The 22,042-nt window shown below is 37.0% G+C and overlaps 1 protein-coding gene across 3 annotated transcripts in view; it reads right to left on the reverse strand.

The window, feature by feature from the left end:
• jmjd1cb (jumonji domain containing 1Cb) overlaps positions 1 to 22,042 on the reverse strand; it is a 128,748-nt gene that overhangs the window by 55,315 nt on the left and 51,391 nt on the right. For all 3 annotated transcript variants that reach the window (XM_079850934.1, XM_079850933.1, XM_079850932.1), the window contains exon 2: positions 18,636 to 18,800. In XM_079850934.1, coding sequence (XP_079707060.1) covers positions 18,636 to 18,800 — 165 coding nt within the window. The remainder of the gene's footprint in view (positions 1 to 18,635; positions 18,801 to 22,042) is intronic.

Below are 22,042 nucleotides of genomic sequence, written 5' to 3' on the forward strand. Positions count from 1 at the left end.
GGAGCTTGTCAACGGTGAGGCAAGCAGTCACTGAATACACAGTAGAGACACATAAAATCCCTCTCATATGGTTGCTGAGAAGACATAGGCACAAATAACAGCCAATGAGCCATCTCAGTCTGTCACTGTGCACTGCTTCTAAAATAAGGCACAAAGACACTATTTACACTCTCACGGCTGCTGTGACACTCCATTGACTTATTACACAATTCACACGCTCCACATCTGCTGAATGGCCTTGGAGATTTACTCCTCATTAAAAAGTTTTACACAAAGAAATGGCACAGTTGAAAAATGTGTTTAAAATGATATTCACTTTCAACACAAGACATTTCTGTGGTTGTATTTGATATGGAGTGGCTTCACGATGAAATCACATGACCAATATAGGTCCCTTTTAACATGTGTAACAGATTAAGGTCGACTGTAATAGTGCATTATTAAATGACATTTTTTTCTTTTGCATGATGCTGCATCTAAGCTGAGGTGTCAGTATAAATTACATTTGTAGCTATATCCAGACAACACTAATTTTATTTTTTAGCCTTTATGGTTAATTTCTTTCCTGAAATTCTTAAAGGGGAAGTACCATTGAAAATACCATTGCAAATAGGACTGCTCTGTTGAAATAAAAGTCTGATTGTACTGTGTACACATACTCCCATTGCCAAAATAAACATAAAAATAAAAATAAAAATGGATGGACACTAATGTGCAACATTAATAAAGAGGTTTAAAGGGACATTTCAACCAAAATAATGAAACATCTGTAATCATTTACTCACATTGAAAGTGAATTGTCACAAATGTTTTGGTTAATAACATTCTTTAAAATATCAGGAGCTTAGTTTTTCATTGAATTGTTCCTTTAAACCTCTTTGTTAATGTTAGTCCTTAGTGTCCATAAATGTTTTATCCACAACATGGATAAGCTTCAACAGGTAAACATGTCAGCAGTGTAGATGCACTTCACCATGACCAAACATTATGCTAGATGTGTGAATACCCTGAATAGTATTCAGTTAATTTAGCTAAATTTGATTTTTTTTTTTTTACTTTTCAATTAAATGAAAACTTTAATTTCATTTTCAGTATTCCGGAAAAAAACTCATTTCGGTGCATCGGATGCAACAGGATTTTCATTTTAGGGTGAACTATCCAGTTAAGGTAAAATATGTTTTTCATGTTATTGTTGGCAATTTTGTGTGTCAACTGATGCATAGAACAATGTCCCTGCCCTTCTGTTTCATCACAACTTTAAGAAAAGCCCATATCAGTCAAACACCTGTCTTAAAGTTACAGTATCAGAAAAGTATAAACAGATTTCAGGAATTACAAAGAGTGTTACAAAAAGTGTAGAATATGCCCCCATAACACACACATTAAAGGAGCTGGATGATGGAGCAGAGTATTCACAGAACAACTCTCTAAAGGTAGCAGCAGCTCAGAGGAAGACACCGAGACAAAGGGACAACTGTCTGTCAACAGGCCCACTTGTTGCTCTCAGGGATTGGACAGATAAAAGGGAGATTGTGGTCGCCTTGACTCATGATATCAATTTGTGTGTGTTCTTTCAAGCTGTGCTTGTAAAAATAGCGGCGCCTTTGTGAGAGCCGGTGAAGCCTTATGGATGGCTCCGATGTGAACGGGGTGTCCGGAACTTCTAGGATTTGAACCGAGATATAAAAGTAGTAAACTAAACATTCTGTGAGTCACCCATCTCTACTTCCACACTTGTGTTTGTGGTGATTTTTAAATTCACTTCACCTCCTCCGCTGCTTTTAGCTATTAATTCTATGTAAAGTTAGATTTGTAAAGAAAAACTAGTTTAAAGGTTTAAATCCATAAAACACTGCTCAGATCTTCTACAGTGTGAATGTCTTGAGTGGAGAGCTTGATCTCCTGAGAGCCTCCGGCTACGGACAATCTCTCCACAAACTATGATGGATAATTATATCATCATCTATTGTCAAAGAGCCCTTGAGGACTGCCTACGAAATACTCAAACAATTAACGGCTCATTTTATCGATAGCCGGATTTTTAAAGCAATTAAGCTTAGAAAATTCCTTTGTGAATTAATCAAAATCCCACTCGTAACACAGAATTTGAGGGAGGAGAAGTATTCCGGCACCAGAGAGAGAGAGAGAGAGAGAGAGAAAGTGAGCTGTGGCTTTAAAATCAAAGCCAGCTGGAATATGCAAATGACAGTTTTATGATCAGTAGTACTGTGGTGCTGATAGGGTTTCGCTGAGTGTACAATCACAGTCGAGCAAACTTCCTGAGGGAACGCTGTCCTCACCACCAAACAATGGACAGTTTTTCTCGTTATTACATGAATATTTCAAAAAGCCCATTTCTATTCTTGGCAAGCTGCAACCTATGGAGAGTATACTGTACTTCAAGTCATCTATACCACAAACTTGTATGAAACAAGCTTCATAGATTATACAAAAAACATTCTGGGTTTGTTACAGTCTGGGTGAGGAAGGCAACTCTAGACTAGTCTCTCAACCAACTCTGGAGTTCATGGTCCAACCACAGTCCACTCAATGACTGTATGATACATATGTCATAAAACTGGACAGCCTTTCTTCTTTGGGAAAGCTCTAACATGGTGCATTGAAACAAAATTGTGTTTACAAGGTATTCTAACTGTCTATTGTGCTTTACGTGAGTTAATCCACATGAATTACTTTTAGATGGTGCTTTTTGAACAATGTGGACCAGACTTTATGTTGTTAGTCAGATGTATGGCTATAGGGGACTAACTCTGGAGTTGTGAATAACAGGGTCTTACAGAAACGACAGAAGCCAGGCCATGCATTCAGTTCTTTCACAATCCTGTTTTTCTCCCATTGGCTGAGGAAAAGGCTGGTTCTGCACTGCTCTCTCTCTCTCATGCTGCGGTCGCTGTCAAACCCATCATCCTCAACCTCCTCCCGCCGAAAATGAGGTCACACGGAAAAAACGAAAAGTAAAGCTATAAATAATACACAGCTACCGCAGTGAGTGCATTCTGGGGAACAAGATATTTTCAGGGCACCATCTCTGCACAGAAATACAATTCTTTAGGCAGATGAAAACATCTGTTTTGTTTTCTCAAAGCACTTCAAATTTTCTGTACATCTGTTGTTGCATAAGACAACAGAATCTAAAGCTTTAGAGAAGATATTTAGGTATGTATATTTGTAGAACCAAATCAATGAAATCAAAATGTACTTTCTTTAGTTTCTTAATACTAATTCCAGGTCTTATCATGCCAAATTCATCATTGCAGAGTAAAAATATCTTATGCTTTGATGAATAACCTTTCATCAAAACTTGCTCCACCTATTAAAACAACCTTTTCAATGACTTCACCTACAGTGTGTATAGATATTAAGACATTGTTTCAGCAAACCTGATTTCAGGTCTGACTCAATTCTGGCATGAAATGGGTACTTTCACAATTCAATCAATGTCTGATGTATAATGTTATGTTTTTTTTTCTTTGAACATCCTGTTTCACTGAAAAATGTTTCACATTACAGAAGTGAAATGGGTTGTGAATATAGTTTCATATTGAACTGCATAACTGCAAAGGAAATACACTTGAACAAGGTCTATAAAAATGCTTAAGAACAAATAAAACAAGAACATTCAACGAAAAATGTATGGCAGGACTCATTGGGGATTAACTGAATGGCAAAACGGAGAATTCCATTCCAGAATGGAGCCAGACCTGAATGTGAGTTTGCTAAAAACAAATGCCTAAATGGCTATTTGGCTATTGGGAAACATTATCCAGTAGCTAGGAGACGGCACAGGATAAAGAAAGACTTTCAGAGGTAAATAAATTGATGATAAAATTACAACGACAAACATTTTTTTCTTAAGAATAACATGAAGTGATGAATTGTACACAACAGGACCAGGAACGTGTAATAAGAGAATAAACAGAGTACATTTTGATTCCATGTTGACTTTAAATAATGTTTTAACAAAACCAGAAAAGAAAATACTTTATTCCACACATTAAAACCAAAATAAGACACAAGATAATCACAACCCATTATTTTCTACAGAAATAAGCCCTTTCATTTGAAAGTCTTATTGATTTCAGCTTGTTTTTCCTCTCTCTCTCTCCCTCTCTTTCTCTCTCAGAGCTCAGCTCTAACATGAAAGGCTCAGAATGAGGACAGAACAGCCTGCCAAATAACATTTTTCTGAAGCTGGAGGCAAGCGGCCAAAAAGAAATCTGTAAAGAAAGAGGAAGGGCAAGCGTGCATTACATTTATTATAAGACGGGCACTCTGCTCGCTGCTCTCTCTCTCTCTCTCTCTCTGAACACGGGCCGGCCGTATTAATTCATGTCTTTAGAATGGAGACGCAGTGGTTTGGGTGCACTGCAGTCTGATCAAATGAACAGGGAGGAGGGCAGTGGTGGGGTGGCCTTGACCTTCATCGGGTCAGTCCGTCTATAGATGTAGCAGATTCAGCGTGTATGATGTAATATCTGGCAGAGAGGCAAAATAAACCACCCCTAACCCAGAAAGAAATGTTGTTTACAGGCTAACGTGCAGCTGCAGCGCTCACTGGTTGAGCTGTGTTTACATTACCTTAGCTTTATTCACATCTCAGTTAATCTATGCCACGAGCAAGAGCAAGCCTTTAAAGTCAACATTAATTCAAAACTGACCCCATTTACTTAATGAATGTTGCTGATCTCATTGAGTATTTTTCCAAAGAAAAAAAATGATTTGTATGCATAATCTTTCATCAAAATGTAATGACTTTCTCCATCACCTCTGAAACAACTTTCTTTTCTGTTGACATCGCTTAGGCCACATATGCTATTAGATTCTTTGTTGAGTAAATAAAGTCCTACACTGTAAAAAATGATTGTGATTTTAAGAGTAAAAAATGCTTGAGTAAAAACCTGTAAATTGGTTAACAAAATGATATTATTTTACAGTAAAATACTGTTAAATTTACAGTTTTGGAAGTGAATATGAAGTAATTGTATAATTTCCAGTGAAAAAACGTAAATTGACATTTCAAAAAGTCCTAGAGTGACACTTAACATTTGATGCATTTTCATTGAAATAACTATATTTCTTCTTAGTTTTTTTCTTCAGTTATGTGCATTAGGGTTTTGAGTTACATCTTTGTTAAATTAATGTTTCTTGCATTACTTTAGTGTCATGTGTTAATAAAATATGTTTTTTTTTACTGTAAATTTAAGTTAAATCTTTAAAACCTTAAAAAAAAAAATTCTGGCAACCACAGCTGCTGCTTTTTTACCGTAAATTTCACCGATTTTGTTTTGTTTTACAGTGTACACTAAATTTTGTTGTCTTGAATATCCAGATTCACGCAGAAATTTTCACATTACAGAAATAAAACTGGTTGACATTTAATTTCCTGATAACCAGAGCATGTTACTCTGGCTCTCTTGACTCACCTTGTTGCAATGATCACGATCCTGCTGTATCCTGACTCATAAATGCACCAGATTCACACCAGCGATTCTCTTATTTCCTGATCTCAGCGTGATGGTACAGCACAGTGCTAGTTTGTTCTGATTGCATTTGCAGGAGAAAACTATAACTTCAAAGTCACCTGTGCCATCTAATCACCAGACATGTGTCTGGACGGCAAAGTCCCGCTTCATTAGATGAAAGAACAAGGAAGTTGTGATGTAATATCACTGGTTACATCACTGGCTTCAACTTGTATAATAGGGTGCCACAACAGGCCAGAGTGGCCTTGATCCAATGCTGACCTAAACACCTGCGTACCACTGAACTTAAGAACATGCTTGTTACCTGACCGCCTGCCTATGTAGAAATAGCACAGCCGCCGTACTTAGGTAACACTGTAAAGTACTGTAAATCATGCCAAACATTAGCGGTTGTCGTATGTCTCATAAGTGTCTGGGGAGCACAAAATTTAAATATGTGCATATTCTAATTGCATGCATGATATTTCTGAGCTATTATTTTTTTACTTTTAATTTTGTTCATAACACATCATAGTATGACTTGTAATATAAGCCGTATGGACTACTTTATGATTATAATTATGATGCATTTATCATCATATTTGAAGATTGACAGTACTTAAAAACTGAAAGTCAGTCTGCAACAGCATTAGGGCGCGTAAATGATGACAGAATTATAATTTTTGTGTAAACTATCCCTTCAAACAGTTGCGTAGGACACGTGAGGAGGCGCATACACACGTTTCAGGATCGCAGCAGTGTGATCCGGCCCGTTTCCGAGCAGGTGTGTGAGCGTATGTGTTTCCCTGGCTCGTCTGTTGCCGACTAGTGTGGCTAAGTTTTTCACGTGTGAAAATTGTTTCGTGTAATATATGTTTCTGTTTTAATATATATTGAGAGGTTGTGTTTTTGTTATTTATACAGCCTGCCTATGTATCTATGAATACATTAAATGCTAATAAGACGGTAAAATTCATGAAAAGGGTACAAAGACAATGAAGCCTACTTTTTGAAGAGGTCTGTCAAGGACTATAAGTGGTACAAAAGTTCAGCCCTTCATGTCCTGTGGACCTTACGTAAATACTACTATCTATGACCTTTACACTGCTCATTTCCTCACAACACATTTCTGTCAGTCACGCTAAAGCACTATATTGCGTTACCCTGAGCAGACTGAGTGAAAACACTGTAGGCCTCAGTAGACCTTTTGAACACACAGGAACACAATGGCAACACGTCCCTTGTGCAAGACCTCATTTTTAGCCACAAACCTACAGTTGAGGCAGCTGTATGCAGCATTTCCCATGTGTTAAGGGCCGTTCACACAGGACAGGTTCTTGCGCTCCAACTGAATTATGTTAATTTTTGTTCTATGTACACATGCTTCAGATGGACATCTTTGGCCGTTGCATCACTGTCAGCATCGCATCGCACCGCATCAGCATATTGGTTTTTTGAAAGTGAAGCGTGTGATTCCTGCAGCTATAGCGTCACCAGCAAGAAATGAAAAAGAAGGGAAAAAAAAAAAATTCACCCACTTTGGAAAACCCTCCTATCTGCCATTGGTATGAAAAAATATAGCCCCACGCCAAATTCTTGTCATACGATGTTTTGGATGTTACACTTTTGGGGAAGTCCATTAACAAATTGTTTACTCATAGATGACTCTAATTAATTAACTAATAGGGGTGTAACAATATATCGTGTCACAATATATCGCAGTTCAAAAATGCAAAATATGTATCATGTTTAGTGACAATGTGTATTGTGTTTAGTTCACCCAAAATGAAAAATACTGTGTGAGAAAACAATTCGAGTTTTCAGAGTTTTAGTGTCAGTACTTTAAACTACTATAATGTTGATAGTGTTTAATATTGCTATGGGAGAATATTTGTGGGTCCTGATAATGCCACATGTCTTATATTACCAGTAAAAAGTGGCCTATATTATTTTAAATATTTCTAGTCAGTGACAGTGCAAGCATATTTGTCTAAAATAATTCTGTATTTTCAGCTTCAGAATCATGAATACTTTTATTCTAGTGTTTCTATTGTCCTGTGCAGATTGGGTTACCAGCACCAAGTCCAAGCCTATTCATTTCCACACCCAATCCCAATGTAATATCAAATTTAACATTTTAATCAACATTACATTTTTTGTTAACCTTTTAACAAATGTCTTGGAGTATTGTAATAATATCATATTGTGCGGTCGGTATTGTGATATGTATCGAATCGTGACATGAGGGTATCTTTACATCCCTATAAACTAACTGAAAATAAATCAATTATATATATAAAAATATCTAACAATCTCAAAAAAGCACAAAGTTTTCAACAATCCCTCATTTCGGATGCTCAGCAGCCAGTGTTGACTTTTTGCAGTCTGGATAGATCCGTCGGTGATCTTCCACCACATGAAGGAGAAACTGCAATTGTTCTTCAGAGTGTGTGAGATAGCCATTGTATTCTTGAATCAGAGCCACTCCTCTCTCGGCGTGATCATTGACTACTTTCATTGCATGATTGCCTGTGCCTCCTGATAATCTGCTTGATTCGGCCAAAGTTCCGGGTCAATTTCAAGGAACGTAATGTAATTTTTTAAACCAAAAAATGTGCTCTAAACCCAAACAATAACCAAGGTGATCATCAATAGAAATATGTATTGATTCCACCAGGAAAGGTAAATCTGCTAAACCGGGTCATGGATGGATTAATTTGGATTTAGTTTCTACAATAAGTAAACTGAGATATGTATCTAAAATACATATTTAGGAATATATGGTGCATTAGATGCTTTTATGGAGATTTTTTTGGAATTTTACTAGCCAGGTACAATACCAAATCAAATTATCTGTTTTTACGAAAATCATCAAAATCTCAGAAAGTTTAAAGCTAGTGAGCTACCAGTAATTATTATGTTACTGCCATAAAAATTGGCATGCTGTATTTTCTTATATAAAGGAACAATTTGAAGGGTTAAGAGCATGACAATTGGATACTTTAAAAATAAGGACCACCCTAATATATATATATATATATCTCATCACCATGCTCTTTATATAGAATTGGATATAGGACGTCCCATACATAAGATATATATTGAATATAAAATTGGATATATAGTTCGTCCAATACATTTATTGACATACAGTATATAGGCCTACAGTATATTCGCAAATATATCTGCATATGTATTCACATTCGCTGATATATACTATAGAGCAAATCTATTGGATTGTTTATATCATTGCAAAATAAAAACCATATTATCATTCAGCTCTAATCTGTTAAATGTGACAATAAGGCATGAAGACATTAAGAAATTACAAACATTAACATCATGATTTTCTGTAAAGCTGCTTAGAATCAATGTGTATTGTGAAAAGCACTATATAAATAGCTTTAACATGTTGAACTATAGTTGTCTATCCACTTTAAGAATGAAAAGAATAAAATATTTTCATCATCTATTTTTAACAACCATTTCACCTATAAAACTGTGTATCAAAAAATAGCTTTTAAAACACTTTTGATCCCTACATCCTGTTCCATTTCATCACGCTCCATCTAGCTAGAACGCAAGAACATGTCCTGTGTGAACATCCCCATACACTACCGCTGGAAAAACTGTTTCTCTGAGGCTTCAAGCAAGCTGGGATTGTGTAAACGGAAGTCTCTCTCTATAAATAAACCCTAATGGGGGAAGGTGTATTAGAGACCACCACAAAACTGCACTCCCACTGTGAAAATGCAGGCCTGACCCCACGCACCGAATCCTCTCATTAATATCCTTCCTGCAGTCACACACTAAGAGCAGGTCTGATAAAAAGATGAGAGAGCTGTTATGCAACATGCCCTCAGAATGACACATTATACGACACATATGCAGACACATGAGAGCAGAGACAACACACAGGTAAGCCACAGAGGTCTCAGTTCCTGCCACACAGCTGCCGATGCGGGGGTGAAGACGACACAAAGAGAGAAACCGAAGTATTATGACAGGAAGCAGCTCTTGGGGCGACAGACGGGGTTTTTCGTCTCAGTGAAGGGTCACTGTACAGATCTCAACAATAACGTTTTTTTCTGCTGGCCCACACAGGCCTAAAACTACAGCAGGGTAAAAGTACAGATTTTAACCTGCTGACATTTTCAATAGTTACACCACAAAAATAGTTTATTTTTTAATCACTGTATTTTCATTTTTGCCAGAAAAAAAATATATAGATCTGGACATTATGCACCTATAAATGTAGCTACATGACAGACTATACATTCAAAAACAAATGAAGGCATACAATGCAAAACAGACAAAATGTTTGAGTTTTACACTACCGTTACAAAGATTTGGGTTAGTAAGGTTTTTTTTTCTTTTTGAGAAAAATGTATACTTTAATTCAACAAGGATGTATAAAATTGATCAAAAGTGACAAAGACATTTATAATGCTACAAAAGTTTTCAAATAAAGGCTTTGTTTTGAACTATTCATTTGAACTTCTATTCATCAAAAAAAATAAAAATAAAGCACGGTCTCCACAAAAATATTAGGCAGCACATAAATTACATTTTAAAATATATTCATATAGAAAACATTTTAAATTGGAATAATTGGCATGAAAAATATTTTTACATTTCAAGAGATTGCTGTGTGCAGTTAAAAATGCAAAAGAAAAGGTAAAGGGTGTCACTATCTGAAATTTTAGATAGTCACTGAATTTATATATACTGTATGGAACTGCATCAGTCAACAAATAGCCACATTACTGACACACATATATGACGTGTAAACACGACAACACTGTATACTATTATTACAACCGTGTGATGAAAGGGAATAAAGGGGAGGATGACAATCAAGTCCCTTTGTTATACATTAAATAGGTTCACAGCTGCCTTTACCCATGAATCTATAGTTCTGTGGGCAGAGGAGCTGACTGAGAAACCCAAATCACAAGTGAGCAGCGACGCAAATCAAAGCCAAATGTGCAGAGGGGGGTTTTGGTGAAGTCATGTCCCACACCCACCCATCAGCCGGGCTTCATTACTCACAGAGACAGTCCTTTCAGTGCAGGCAGGAGAGAGCCGCCCCAGGCGATCCCTGTATACGCTGCTGTCTATGATTGCTGCCATTAAGCAGCCAGCTGTGCTGCTGGCAGTGAAAGATCATCTGTGTACTCCTCCGTCTCAATGAACCATTGAAGAGTCTGTACCTCTTCTCTCACACTGTCTCTGCACAAAACACATGCATGACACTTTGCCCTCTGTGCTGCCAACATACAACCTGACAGGGCTCGCAGACTCAGTGTCCCGAAAGAGAGAGAGAGAGAGAGAGAGAGAGAGAGAGAGAGAGAGAGAGAGAGAGAGAGAGAGAGAGAGATTTTCCCTCAGGATTACTTTTATAGCCAGTCAGAAAGAGACCAGAAGCAAAGGTCACAAGCAGTGGTGCATCTTCCACCAGCAAAACTACATAAACACAGACAAAAACTAGAGGAACAGTAAAGGAGTGTTTCCCCACATGATTCATAGAGGTTCTGAGGGTCTACATTCTCCCCTGGAAGGAAATGTTATACACCAGGGGTTTTCAAAGTGTGGGGCGCGCCTCCCCAGGGGGGCGCCAGAGCATTCCAGGGGAGGCGCGGAGAGTGTTAAAAATGATAGCCTAATAATTAGATTAAATTAATACATTTAAAAAGTTAATTCGTTATTATTCTGAAAATAAGGCCTCGTTTACACTGCATGTGTTGATGCCCAATTTACCGTCCGTTTACACGTTCTTTCAACTGTATCCGATTCATGTGTCTACACTTGCCATAGCCTACTATCTGAAACATCGCGCATGCTTAAAGGGTTAATTCTCTTGCACAGATGGACGAACGCGAAATACGCTGATGCTAGCTCTGCGATTTAGGCCTATGCAAAGTTCGCCAAACATCACCAGGATTTTGAGGCTGAGGAGGACGAAAAGTGCCATCATTGCAGCCTGCGCATTTGCTTCAGTTATTGTGTGAGATCTCAGGACTGGTGGGAGCATATTCTGTTTAAATATTGGCTTTAACGAGGAGCAGTGGGTCCGAAATTTTAGGATGAGCAAGCCAATCTTTGATATGTTGTGTCAACGTTTGTCAACATTCCTCTCCTATAGACGACACAACGTTTCGTCTGTCATCTCTTTGCAGATGCGCATATGATTGCAGAGGTTTCTCTCGTCATTAAACCGCGGAGACGTTGCCTAATGCCTCAGAAAATGCGATCTGCCTGTTTACATGACAGTCGCATTGGAACATATCCATTGGGTAAGTTGTGTCAAAAGGGAGGCCCCACTGTCTTTGAAAACCCCTGTTATACACTTTTAAGTTGATAATATTATTATTAGAAACAACAACAACAATAATAATTTTGCATTATTAAATACTTATTATCATCTCTAAGACATAAACTGCACTGTAAAATAATTAATATTTCATAATAAATTACTATAGTAGCAAAATCACAATACTTGTCTTAATTTTTTCACTTGCAAGAGTTAAAACCTCAAACTTTTATTTTGTTGGAGTCCTTTAAGTTTCTATTATAAAAAGTTTACGAATGCATCTCGTTACAAAACACCCAAATGCAGATTAAACTCACAACAAATGCAGAGATGGAGTTTGCTGAATAGATATTCACAGACACTATACTTAATTAAATCGCAGCTTTTACGTTTTGATAAGTGCACATAGCAATATTGCGCTTTCGAATTTTATTTTGATGGTGCAAGCTATGGTGCAACATATAATGTCAATAAATTGTACAATAATAAAAATAATTGTACAATAATTGTACAATAATAAAAATATATAAAAAAAAGAAAAATAATAATATAAATGATTTTTAATAATAATAAAAAAATTTTTTTTAAATGGTCACACGGCAATTCTCGATTAATGCGGTTCTTTTTAATGAATCTGAAATTTTCGCACGTTAAAAAACAAATACGACCTCACGTTTTGTCAATCACATTCACACACTTTATCCGAAACTTTCATCAGTCATAAAAAAATTGGATCGGATTCGATTTTCTGCATTTTTCACATCCGTAGCTAGCCTTTTGAGAAGTGTTTTGATGATTCAGAGCCACCGAATGATGAATACGAAAAAACGTATACGAAAATTTCGGCCTCAGTGTGCAAGGAATTTAAGAGCGAGCACATGGTGTGCGTTCTCTGGGTGTTTGTAGATCTGTTGCTGTGCCACATGAGCAAACCTAAACCAATCACTATGTGTTATCAGCTCAACAGCTGTTCAGCAAGATTCCCATCACAAACTGACTAAAAATAACCACATGTGTGTTACACAACATCCATTTCACTGTCTAAGCTACCAAACCTTTGTGCTTTAATCAGCATTTACAGTTAATATTAACAGGAGAACTTGTATTACTGGGCTTGATTGTCTAACAGCAAAAAACATAAAGGGAAAAAAGGGTTTTCATTTTGCTTCATAAGGCCTCAAACACACACTGTTCACATCATAATAATAAAGCCAAAACATTGAAGCCAAACCGTTTATTAAAGTCACTCATGTGGGCTGATGAAAATAATGGGTTTGAAGATTTTAATCCATAGCATTGTTCCTTCTGCGGAAGGATTTCATCCCTTGAAAGCAAAATAAAGAGAGCTTTCACTAAACAAGACAGCGGGGCAGGGGTCTGTGCGTTTATCAGCAGTAAAGATCGCACTTAAGGCTACGGGTCAAGCAGGGCTAAACACAATTAAGCCATCAGAGAGTTGGCTACATCAGCGTGAATGCGTAAAATACAGCACTTGACAAAGAGGGTTTACAGGATGCCGTAAACGCATAACGGCCTTGCGGAGTTTGTGCAGGAAGAGCTGTGTTTGTAGAACACAATCCAATCTGAACGAACAACTACAGTCATCACTGATAATCAGACAGAAGGAGTGAGAGTTGCGAACAAGCCGCACCACATCTGTCGCAAAATGAACTTATCTCAAACAGACAACTGCCAGGCACACACATGTAAAGGGAGCACTAAGCATTTACAATAAAGAAAATGTTTGCTCATCAAGGCTGCATTTATTTTATCAAAGAATACAGCAAAAATAGTAATATTAAGAAAATTATTGCAATTTAAAATAACTTTATTAATATTATAAAATAAAATAATATTAATAATATGTTTTTAATTTTAATATAATTTATTTGTGTGGCAGCAAAGCTGAATTTTCAGCATCATTGCTCCAGTCTTCAGTGTCACATGATCCTAATATGCTGATTTGCTGCTCAAGAAACATTACATTTCTTATTATTTCTTACTAAACTACTGAAAGAGTTGTTACCTGTAGCAGAAGAGCCTCTTCTCAAAATATTAACTGGTCTCTGTCTCTAGGTCATGTCCCAAGACTGTTCAAGCTGGCAGTTATTAAGCCTCTTATTAAGAAACAACGATTTTATCCAAATGAATTAACAAATTACAGACCCATTTCAAATCTTCCATTTATGTTTAAAATACTAGAAAAAGTTGTGTCTGCTAAATTATGTTCTTACTTGCAATCTCAGTCTGGTTTCAGGCCCCATCATAGCACAGAAACTGGTCTTGTTAAAATTACAAATGACTTATACTTCTAGCTTCTGACCAAGGCTGTATATCTATACTAGTTTTATTTGATCTTAGTGTTGCGTTAGACACTATATTAAAATACTCTTAGATTGAAAACAAAATGACACTGGTATTCAGGGACGGGCATTAAGCTGGTTTAGATCGTACCTATCAGACCGTTACCATTTTGTCTATTTAAACAGAGAAAAAATCTAAGATAACGTCAGTAAATTATGGAGTGCCACAAGGATCTGTGTTAGGCCCTCTTGGTAATATTATAAGAAAACATGTAATTAGTTTCCACTGTTATGATACTCAGTTATATATTATTTCATCACAATCAGATGAAATCTCTAAATTATCTAAGTTGACAGAGTGTGTTAAAGATATAAAATTTTGGATGACCTGTAATTTTCTTCTATTAAATTCAGATAAGATTACTTATTGGACCAGAAACCTGTACACAGAATCTCTTTTTGCATTTAGAAGGATGTACTGTTACTTCATCCTCTACAGTTAAAGACCTGGGTTAGACAGCAACTTGTCTTTCAAAAATCATACTTCATTTGTTACAAAAACAACCTTCTTCCACCTCAGAAACATCACTAAGCTTTGGAACATGATATCTGTTTCTGATGCAGAAAAAGCATTAAATTAATACATTGTTTAAATTAAAATAATTAAATGCGCAATTTGTATATGTACATTTCTGAAATACATAACTTGGACACAGTGATCATCACCTGAGACACATACATTTTCTGTAAAGCTGCTTTGAAACGATGTGTATTGTGAAAAGCGCAATACAAATAAATGTGAATTAAATTGAATGTTGAAAAGAGCTGTGATGCTTAACATTTGAAATAGACATTTTTTATAACAGTGTAAAAGTCTTTACTGTCACTTTTGCTCAATGCAAAAATTATTTTTGGAACACAATTATTAAAATAATTTTGTAATTGAGAAATACCATGTATTACATTTAAACAGTCATGGTAACAACTAGTCAGAGATGACACAATAGTAATTCTCGGTTAGTTATTGAGACTGAAATGACTGAAAGTAATGACTTGTGGTTCAGACAGTGAGTCAAATGTTAATTCAGTAACCACTCTGAAGTGAGTCGTTAGACTGACTCAAAACAATAATTCATCATGAGTTTTTGCTGACTCATTTAAAAAGAACCACAAACCATTCACAAATGGAACTACACTGGTCACACTGCATGTTTGGGAATGACTATGCAATCAATGCTAAGATGTGCAGGAAACACTGAAGAAACCTGCTCGGGTCACATTCAGACAAAAGATCCAGTGTGCTAATCTGAACACAGGAGAAATCAGCGAGCTTGTGCTGGGCCTCATATATCAACAGAGAGAGAGAGAGAGAGAGAGAGAGAGAGAGAGAGAGAGAGAGAGAGAGAGAGAGAGAGAGAGAGAGAGAGAGAGAGAGAGAGAGAGAGAGAGAGAGAGAGAGAGAGAGAGAGAGAGAGAGAGAGAGAGAGAGAGAGAGAGAGAGAGAGAGAGAGAGAGAGAGAGAGAGAGAGAGAGAGAGAGAGAGAGAGAGAGAGAGAGAGGCAGTGCTGAGTAAGGAGATCTGGTGGCAGTAAACTCTCCTCCAATGGCAGCCATAAATAATGGAGCCGTGAAGGAAATTGTGTGTGAGCGAGGGACACAGGAAACTTGAAAGAGGGAAAGACGATGGAAAAATAACAGCTTTCAAAGAAGACCAGAGAACAACACAATCCCGCGAGTCTTGTTGGGAAATTGCTGTTTGGTCAGGCGTTGAGTAAAGTAATTAGGTTAAGTTGTTTGACAACTGTACAAACCCATCATAAGTTAGATAAGTGTTAAGTGTAAAGAACAGGAAGAATCGGTGAAAAATATGTCCCAGTTTTAAAAAGCAACACAAAAAGCATGGACATTGCTAATTCACAATGACAGAGAATGTTTTCTCTGAACATCAAGCGTTGTCAACAGTCTATTGACTACATCAAATATTTCTCCAGTTAAATAACTCAGAAAACAAAGGTAGGTTCACAAAATTCGACTAACCGATCCAAAACCAACAAACAATTATGCAGGTGGAATGGATGCTGATTTGTAAATATATTGTTGTTCCAGTCATGCTAAAATACACAATCTGGTAAGAGCTATGACCTAGTTTACCTAGTCACTGTGTACACTACCGTATCCTCAGTGTCACACAATCCTTCAGAAATCATTCTAAAATGCTGAGTTGGTGCTCAATTATTATTGGTACTCAATTATAGATAATCGTTCCTATTATCATTGTTGAAAATTGCTTAATATTTTTGAGAAAAACCATGATAATTTTCCTAGGATTCTTTTCTGGACAAAGTTCAAAAGCATTTATTTGAAATGATTAAAAAAAAAAAAAAAATTAAATGTACAATTAAATTAAAAGTGTATCGCGGTTTCCATGTTTCGTGAGCACCAAATCAGCATATTAGAATGATTTCTGAAGTATCATGTGACACTGGAGACTGGCGTAATGATGCTGAAAATTCTGCTTTAAATCACAGGAATAAATTACATTGTAAATAATACATTCAAATACAATACAGTCAAAATACAGTCGTTTTAAATTGTAATGATATTTCGTGATATTACTGTATATCACTGCACACACACAAAATACACTATTAAAGTTTCTATTAACTATTAGGCCTAACTATTATAGGCAATTTGTTTTTGTCAATTTGTCAACACTTTTTGTTATACTGGTTGAAACTCTATTTACATCCTGATAGCAATCAATAATAGAGGTGGTCTAAATATTAAAACGTATATATCTTATGTGGAAGTCACAGGACCAAAAACTGTTTGTCCGATAATTTTATTTGGTCCGAATGCAATGATAGGATGCCCTACCTGCCTGTCAACATATGTATTTCCATACCTTCGCGCAGACATCACACGTCATCAGCACTTCCGTTAGGATAAGCAAGTCACCAAAAGCCACAAACAAACAGAGGCCTACTTTTACAGTTCCTCCTAAACCAAAACAACAAGCTTATGCTGCATTCATGCCATGATGTAACTATATTTACGAGATGGCAACCCGTAACATTCTAACCAGAGCTGTTTATGCCCGCAGACTCGGATTTATGCATGTCTATGTCAACACTATCAACGCAGAAATGAATCTGCAGCAGTCAAGTGGTACAGGTCAGAGCTCTGTAAGTTGTTTATGATAATGAAGATATGATATGATTGAAATAAACAGTGTTTTAAGATGTTCAGGTATTCAGGTTTAGAAACTGTAATCAAATGTAAAATAGCACTGCACTTTATAAATAAATTATACATAACAAATATAGTTACAAAAGTTACTCAGTCAAGAACAAGTGAATTTTCTCTTTGTCTTTTGTTTATAGAGAGGCAGCAAGAATATTAGTGCTGTCACTTTAAGAGCTGCACGGATCTGCACTGTTTCAAGTGTGCAGCACAGAAAACAGCGCGCGAGTCGTCTCACGCTTGAATGGCTTAAAGTCAAACTGAAATGCACAAAGATATCAATAAGAGGAATCGAAATTTTTATTTTTAACAAGTATGCGCATGGATATCACACGTACGTCGATCAAACGTCGGCCATGTGATGACATTATTCAGGGTTGGAATATGACAAGCAGCAGTTTCTAATTCGCTACTAACACATAAGTATACGGAGATAAAACAACACAAGTATCGATAACAGTATCGTTTGTCCTGAAGCTTATCGGTAGTCCGGTATTGACCCATTTACGTACCGGTACAAAAAAATACCGGTTCTCGGTACCCATCCCTAGTTTTGGAGGAGGCGTAGCTTTGGAGAGCACTCTGAAGGGAGGGTGGGATCTCTTGGGGAACTTTGTATTGCTAGCTGCTCCAAAATAGCCTACCGTACCTTTAACTTCAGATTAAATGTTCACCTTATATTCACCTCACTTATTTGAAGCAGAATTCATTTAAACAATGGCAGGAATTGAACAGACGGGCATGAGGTTAATAATTACAGTAGCGTAAACTACTGAAAAATATGAAAAATGTCCTGTTTGAGAACTTACGGAGTGCTCACGAGTTCTTGATGAGGGTAAGTGCACCATGACACATGCTGGGTCGTCGGCCTGTGCATGTGTGGGCGCTATGACTACCGTCCCGTGTGCCATACTAAGATTTCTCTTTGAAATCTTTTATCGTGTGCTCATGGCCCAGATGGCGCTGTGCTGCTGCTAACGTTACATAATCAAAACAGCGTGAGCCGTGAAACATTTACAATCTCTTGCTCGCTGCCTTTCTGTCTCTTTTAAAGGACGTCAAACCCTCTGTTATTTTCCATCTTTTCAGCAGGCCTTCTAAACAAATAATGATCTTATTGTCAGACATGAGCCATTGATCTGAGAGTCATCCAAACCCCAAATCATTCCAGCAACATAAAGGATCCCGTCATATTGCCTCCGCAGAGCTATTGTTCCGACTTGAAATACTCCACAGCTGCGGCTCAACGCACAGCACATCTCCGGATCAAAGATCTTGGGAGGAATGACTCACCAGAGCTGGCCACTGGATCTGCTTGGCTTTTGTTCCCTGCAGCTGGGCACCCTCCTTCCTTTTGGCCCAAACCAGCTGATGTTCCAGCAGAAAGATCTGGAAGTCTTCGTACACCTTGACCCACTCACGCTTCTCCCACTCAAGGTCGTCAAACTCCACGTACACCTGCGGAAAGAGCAAGAAGAGGGGTCAAAGCTTGGTCACATTAGCACTCTGAGCCCTCGTCCTGTACATGCCCAAATCATGCTAGAGAAGTTCTCCTGCTGTATAATGTATAAAAGCATATAAGTGGCGTGGAAAGACATTTTTTGAGTTGATATGGAATTGTTAAGGACTTTCACAGGATTCACATCAAAGTTACCCATTGCATTGAACCTTAATGAGCAAAGCGTCAGGTCAAGCTCATTATCCGTTGCATTGAACCTTAATGAGTAAAGCGCCAGGTCAAGCTTTGTTGTAATCACATCATGTTGTAATTGCCATTCAATTTCAACTTTGATGTTGTTTGCCACTGACATATTAAAGCACAAAAACTGCAAAACATTATCTTTGACACTCTATGTCCTATATACGTAAGCAACTTTGCCTCTAAAAATGATAAACAATCCCTGCGAGCGCAATTCGCTTATATTTTCCCTTCAAGGCTGAGTTTGTCAGGACTTCACTGGAACAGAACATGAAATCTACATCCACACAGGGTACAGAATAAAATGAATAAAGAGTAACACTTTATTTTACAGTGTCCTTGATACCTATGTTACATGTACTTATTAGTAATAACAGTAAATTATGCATAACTACATGCAACTAACCCTAAACCAAACCCTAATCCTACCCTAACCCTATAGTAAGTACATGTTGTTAATTAATATTAATCAGTACTTAAATATATTGTACTGTAACAATGACACCTTCAAATAAAGTGTAACCAAATAAAGTTAAAACTGATTCATTACAAAACAAGGACAGGCTAAATGAGAAAAAACTGTTACTTCATTCCCGACATGGGTCAGACACTCAGTCACCTCTCAGATAACAAATACAGACATTTCCTGTAACATAATACTAGAATAAATAACACTGGTTTTAAGACAACTATGATTTCCATTTCATTTTATAATACAAGAAAATGGATGGAATTGGAAATCCACCCCCTTCACTCCCCTTATAAAGCATTTTGGGGTTTAATACACCATGGTGGTCTAACTAAAAATAAAGAAAGGAAAGAAAAAAAAGAAAAACCCATAATCTAAGCACTTCAAGTCTTTAGAACAGTTTACATTCTTGACATATAGCATGTACCATCTAAATTGCAGAACATTTTATAACTATAAACTGCATGTTCAGAGTGAAGTGTTCGGTGCACACGCAAGCAGCTTATGATCTGGTTTTTTTTTTGCATCTCAGAGCAGCTCAGTTCACAGTAACTCCATCTCTGTATGAGCTGAGAGTTTAACGTGCATTTGGGAATGCAACACGGGCTAGGTTTAGTTTACACATTAGCATCATTTCTAAAATTTTTGTGAAAGTTACAGCATTTTACTATTATTCCACCTAAATAACAGCTCAAGAATTTGAAATGTTACAAGCTTCCGGATTTGAAAAAGTAAACCCCAGTGAAAAATAAATATACTAAAACATATTTGAAATACATTTATTTAATTCTAAGTATACTACAAATACATTTACATATTTGTGTACTTAATATAAATACCCTGCAATTGTACTTTTGGTATACTAATTGGTATACTTAAAGTCTGCTAAATTGGAACAACTAATTTTGTACTTAATACACTTTAGTTCTCCGGAAATAGTGCTGAGGTCCAACTAAAGATATACTTAAGTATATTTGATTGTGCTAAAGTGGAACTATTGCAAGTATACTTTAGGTACACTTTAAATATCTTGCATTTATAGACTGATATTATACAGTGATCATACTATCCTTACTAATCGTGATATTAAAACAAATTTTAGGCTCAATATTAAGAAATGTGCATTGTGCAATAAAGTACTCCAAATAAAGTTTTATTATAATATTAATATCAGTAAGTCTCAAGCAATATGTCAGTAAATATGTTAATGGATTTGTAGTATACTTAGCATGAAATAAATGTATTTTAAATACCTTTTGGTATAGGTTTTTTTCACTAGGGAAGAATTAAAAGTGTTTGTTAAAAGTGAAGAATTTAAGACAAATGTTAGTATTGTAACTTGCAGTGTAAAATAAAATGTATATAATAATTGTATTTTAAAGTAAAATTCGAATTTACAACAGGAATATATTTACTTGCATGTCATGTGATCATTAACAGACATCAGAGTACCTTGAACAAACAAATGTGTAGTTCAATTATTGAAATGTTAACTTAAAATGTAAGGGGGTACTTCAAGTAATTATTTTCCATATAAGGGGTTCAGCTAACAAAAACCTTTGGGAACCCCTCTCGCAGTGTTTTAACAAGAGCATCTGTTAAACAACAACTTACTGTAACAGAAAAAAAGTTCAGTGCAATTTCACAGCCATAAAAGCTCATTGGTCTTAAATGACCTCATTTGGATTTGATTTTATGGACAGACGTGGTCACTGCAGACCCACTGAATGTCCTGCCTTCCTTACAGTCATGGCGCTAAAACTGTGCCTCTGTCCTGCTGCGGTGCTTAGCTGTGAAACAACTCACAGCCATGTGATTCAAAGCGGAGCTGGTGTGCAGGACGTTTGTGTGTTTGTGAGACACCGAGACAAGAGGGAGAACATGTGTTTGAGCTGCTGGATGTTTTCAACATATGCAGCATGTCGTAAAGACAGCATGTTTCTGGCCTGTCAAAGTCTCCTCTTTCACAGCGTGTGTGCGTAAGGCGGGCGTAGCGTGATAGGCTGGAGAACTGGTTTCCAAAAAATAAGCCGCACTGAAGGTTTGGCACTATTTTTGAGCCTGTTTTCCAACTGGAAAAACTGTTCCTCCACTGGACAAAGTCCATCTGTTGACTAATACGATCCTGCGCACAACACTTTTAAAGTGCATGCAGAAAGCACCCAGCTAATGATTTGAAACGCACAGATCTAGTGCTGAGAGCTGTGGGAATCATCAGCGCGAGTGAGTCAGCCAAGAGCACATTGCACAACCCCAGTGCTGAGCAACGTGCAGTAACAGGAGCGGGTTTCATCATGTGGATTCATACCAGAAATGATTCACTGACTGCCTGTTGTGGTTCTCTCACCATGACTGGGGTTGTGAGGCTTTCTAATGAGTGTTTGGAGGGGAACGAGTGAAGAACAAACCTGTCAGGGCAGATTTCACATCTGGACCCCCCCTGTTTTGTGCAGGCTAAGCTGAAGAAAAAGGCCAATTTTAAAGTATCACTTGAAGCAACAACCTATCCCATTTCTGCGATCAACATAAAAT

The sequence above is a fragment of the Squalius cephalus genome (genome assembly GCF_949319135.1).
Source record: "Squalius cephalus genome assembly, chromosome: 19".
Taxonomy (NCBI): Eukaryota; Metazoa; Chordata; class Actinopteri; order Cypriniformes; family Leuciscidae; genus Squalius; species Squalius cephalus.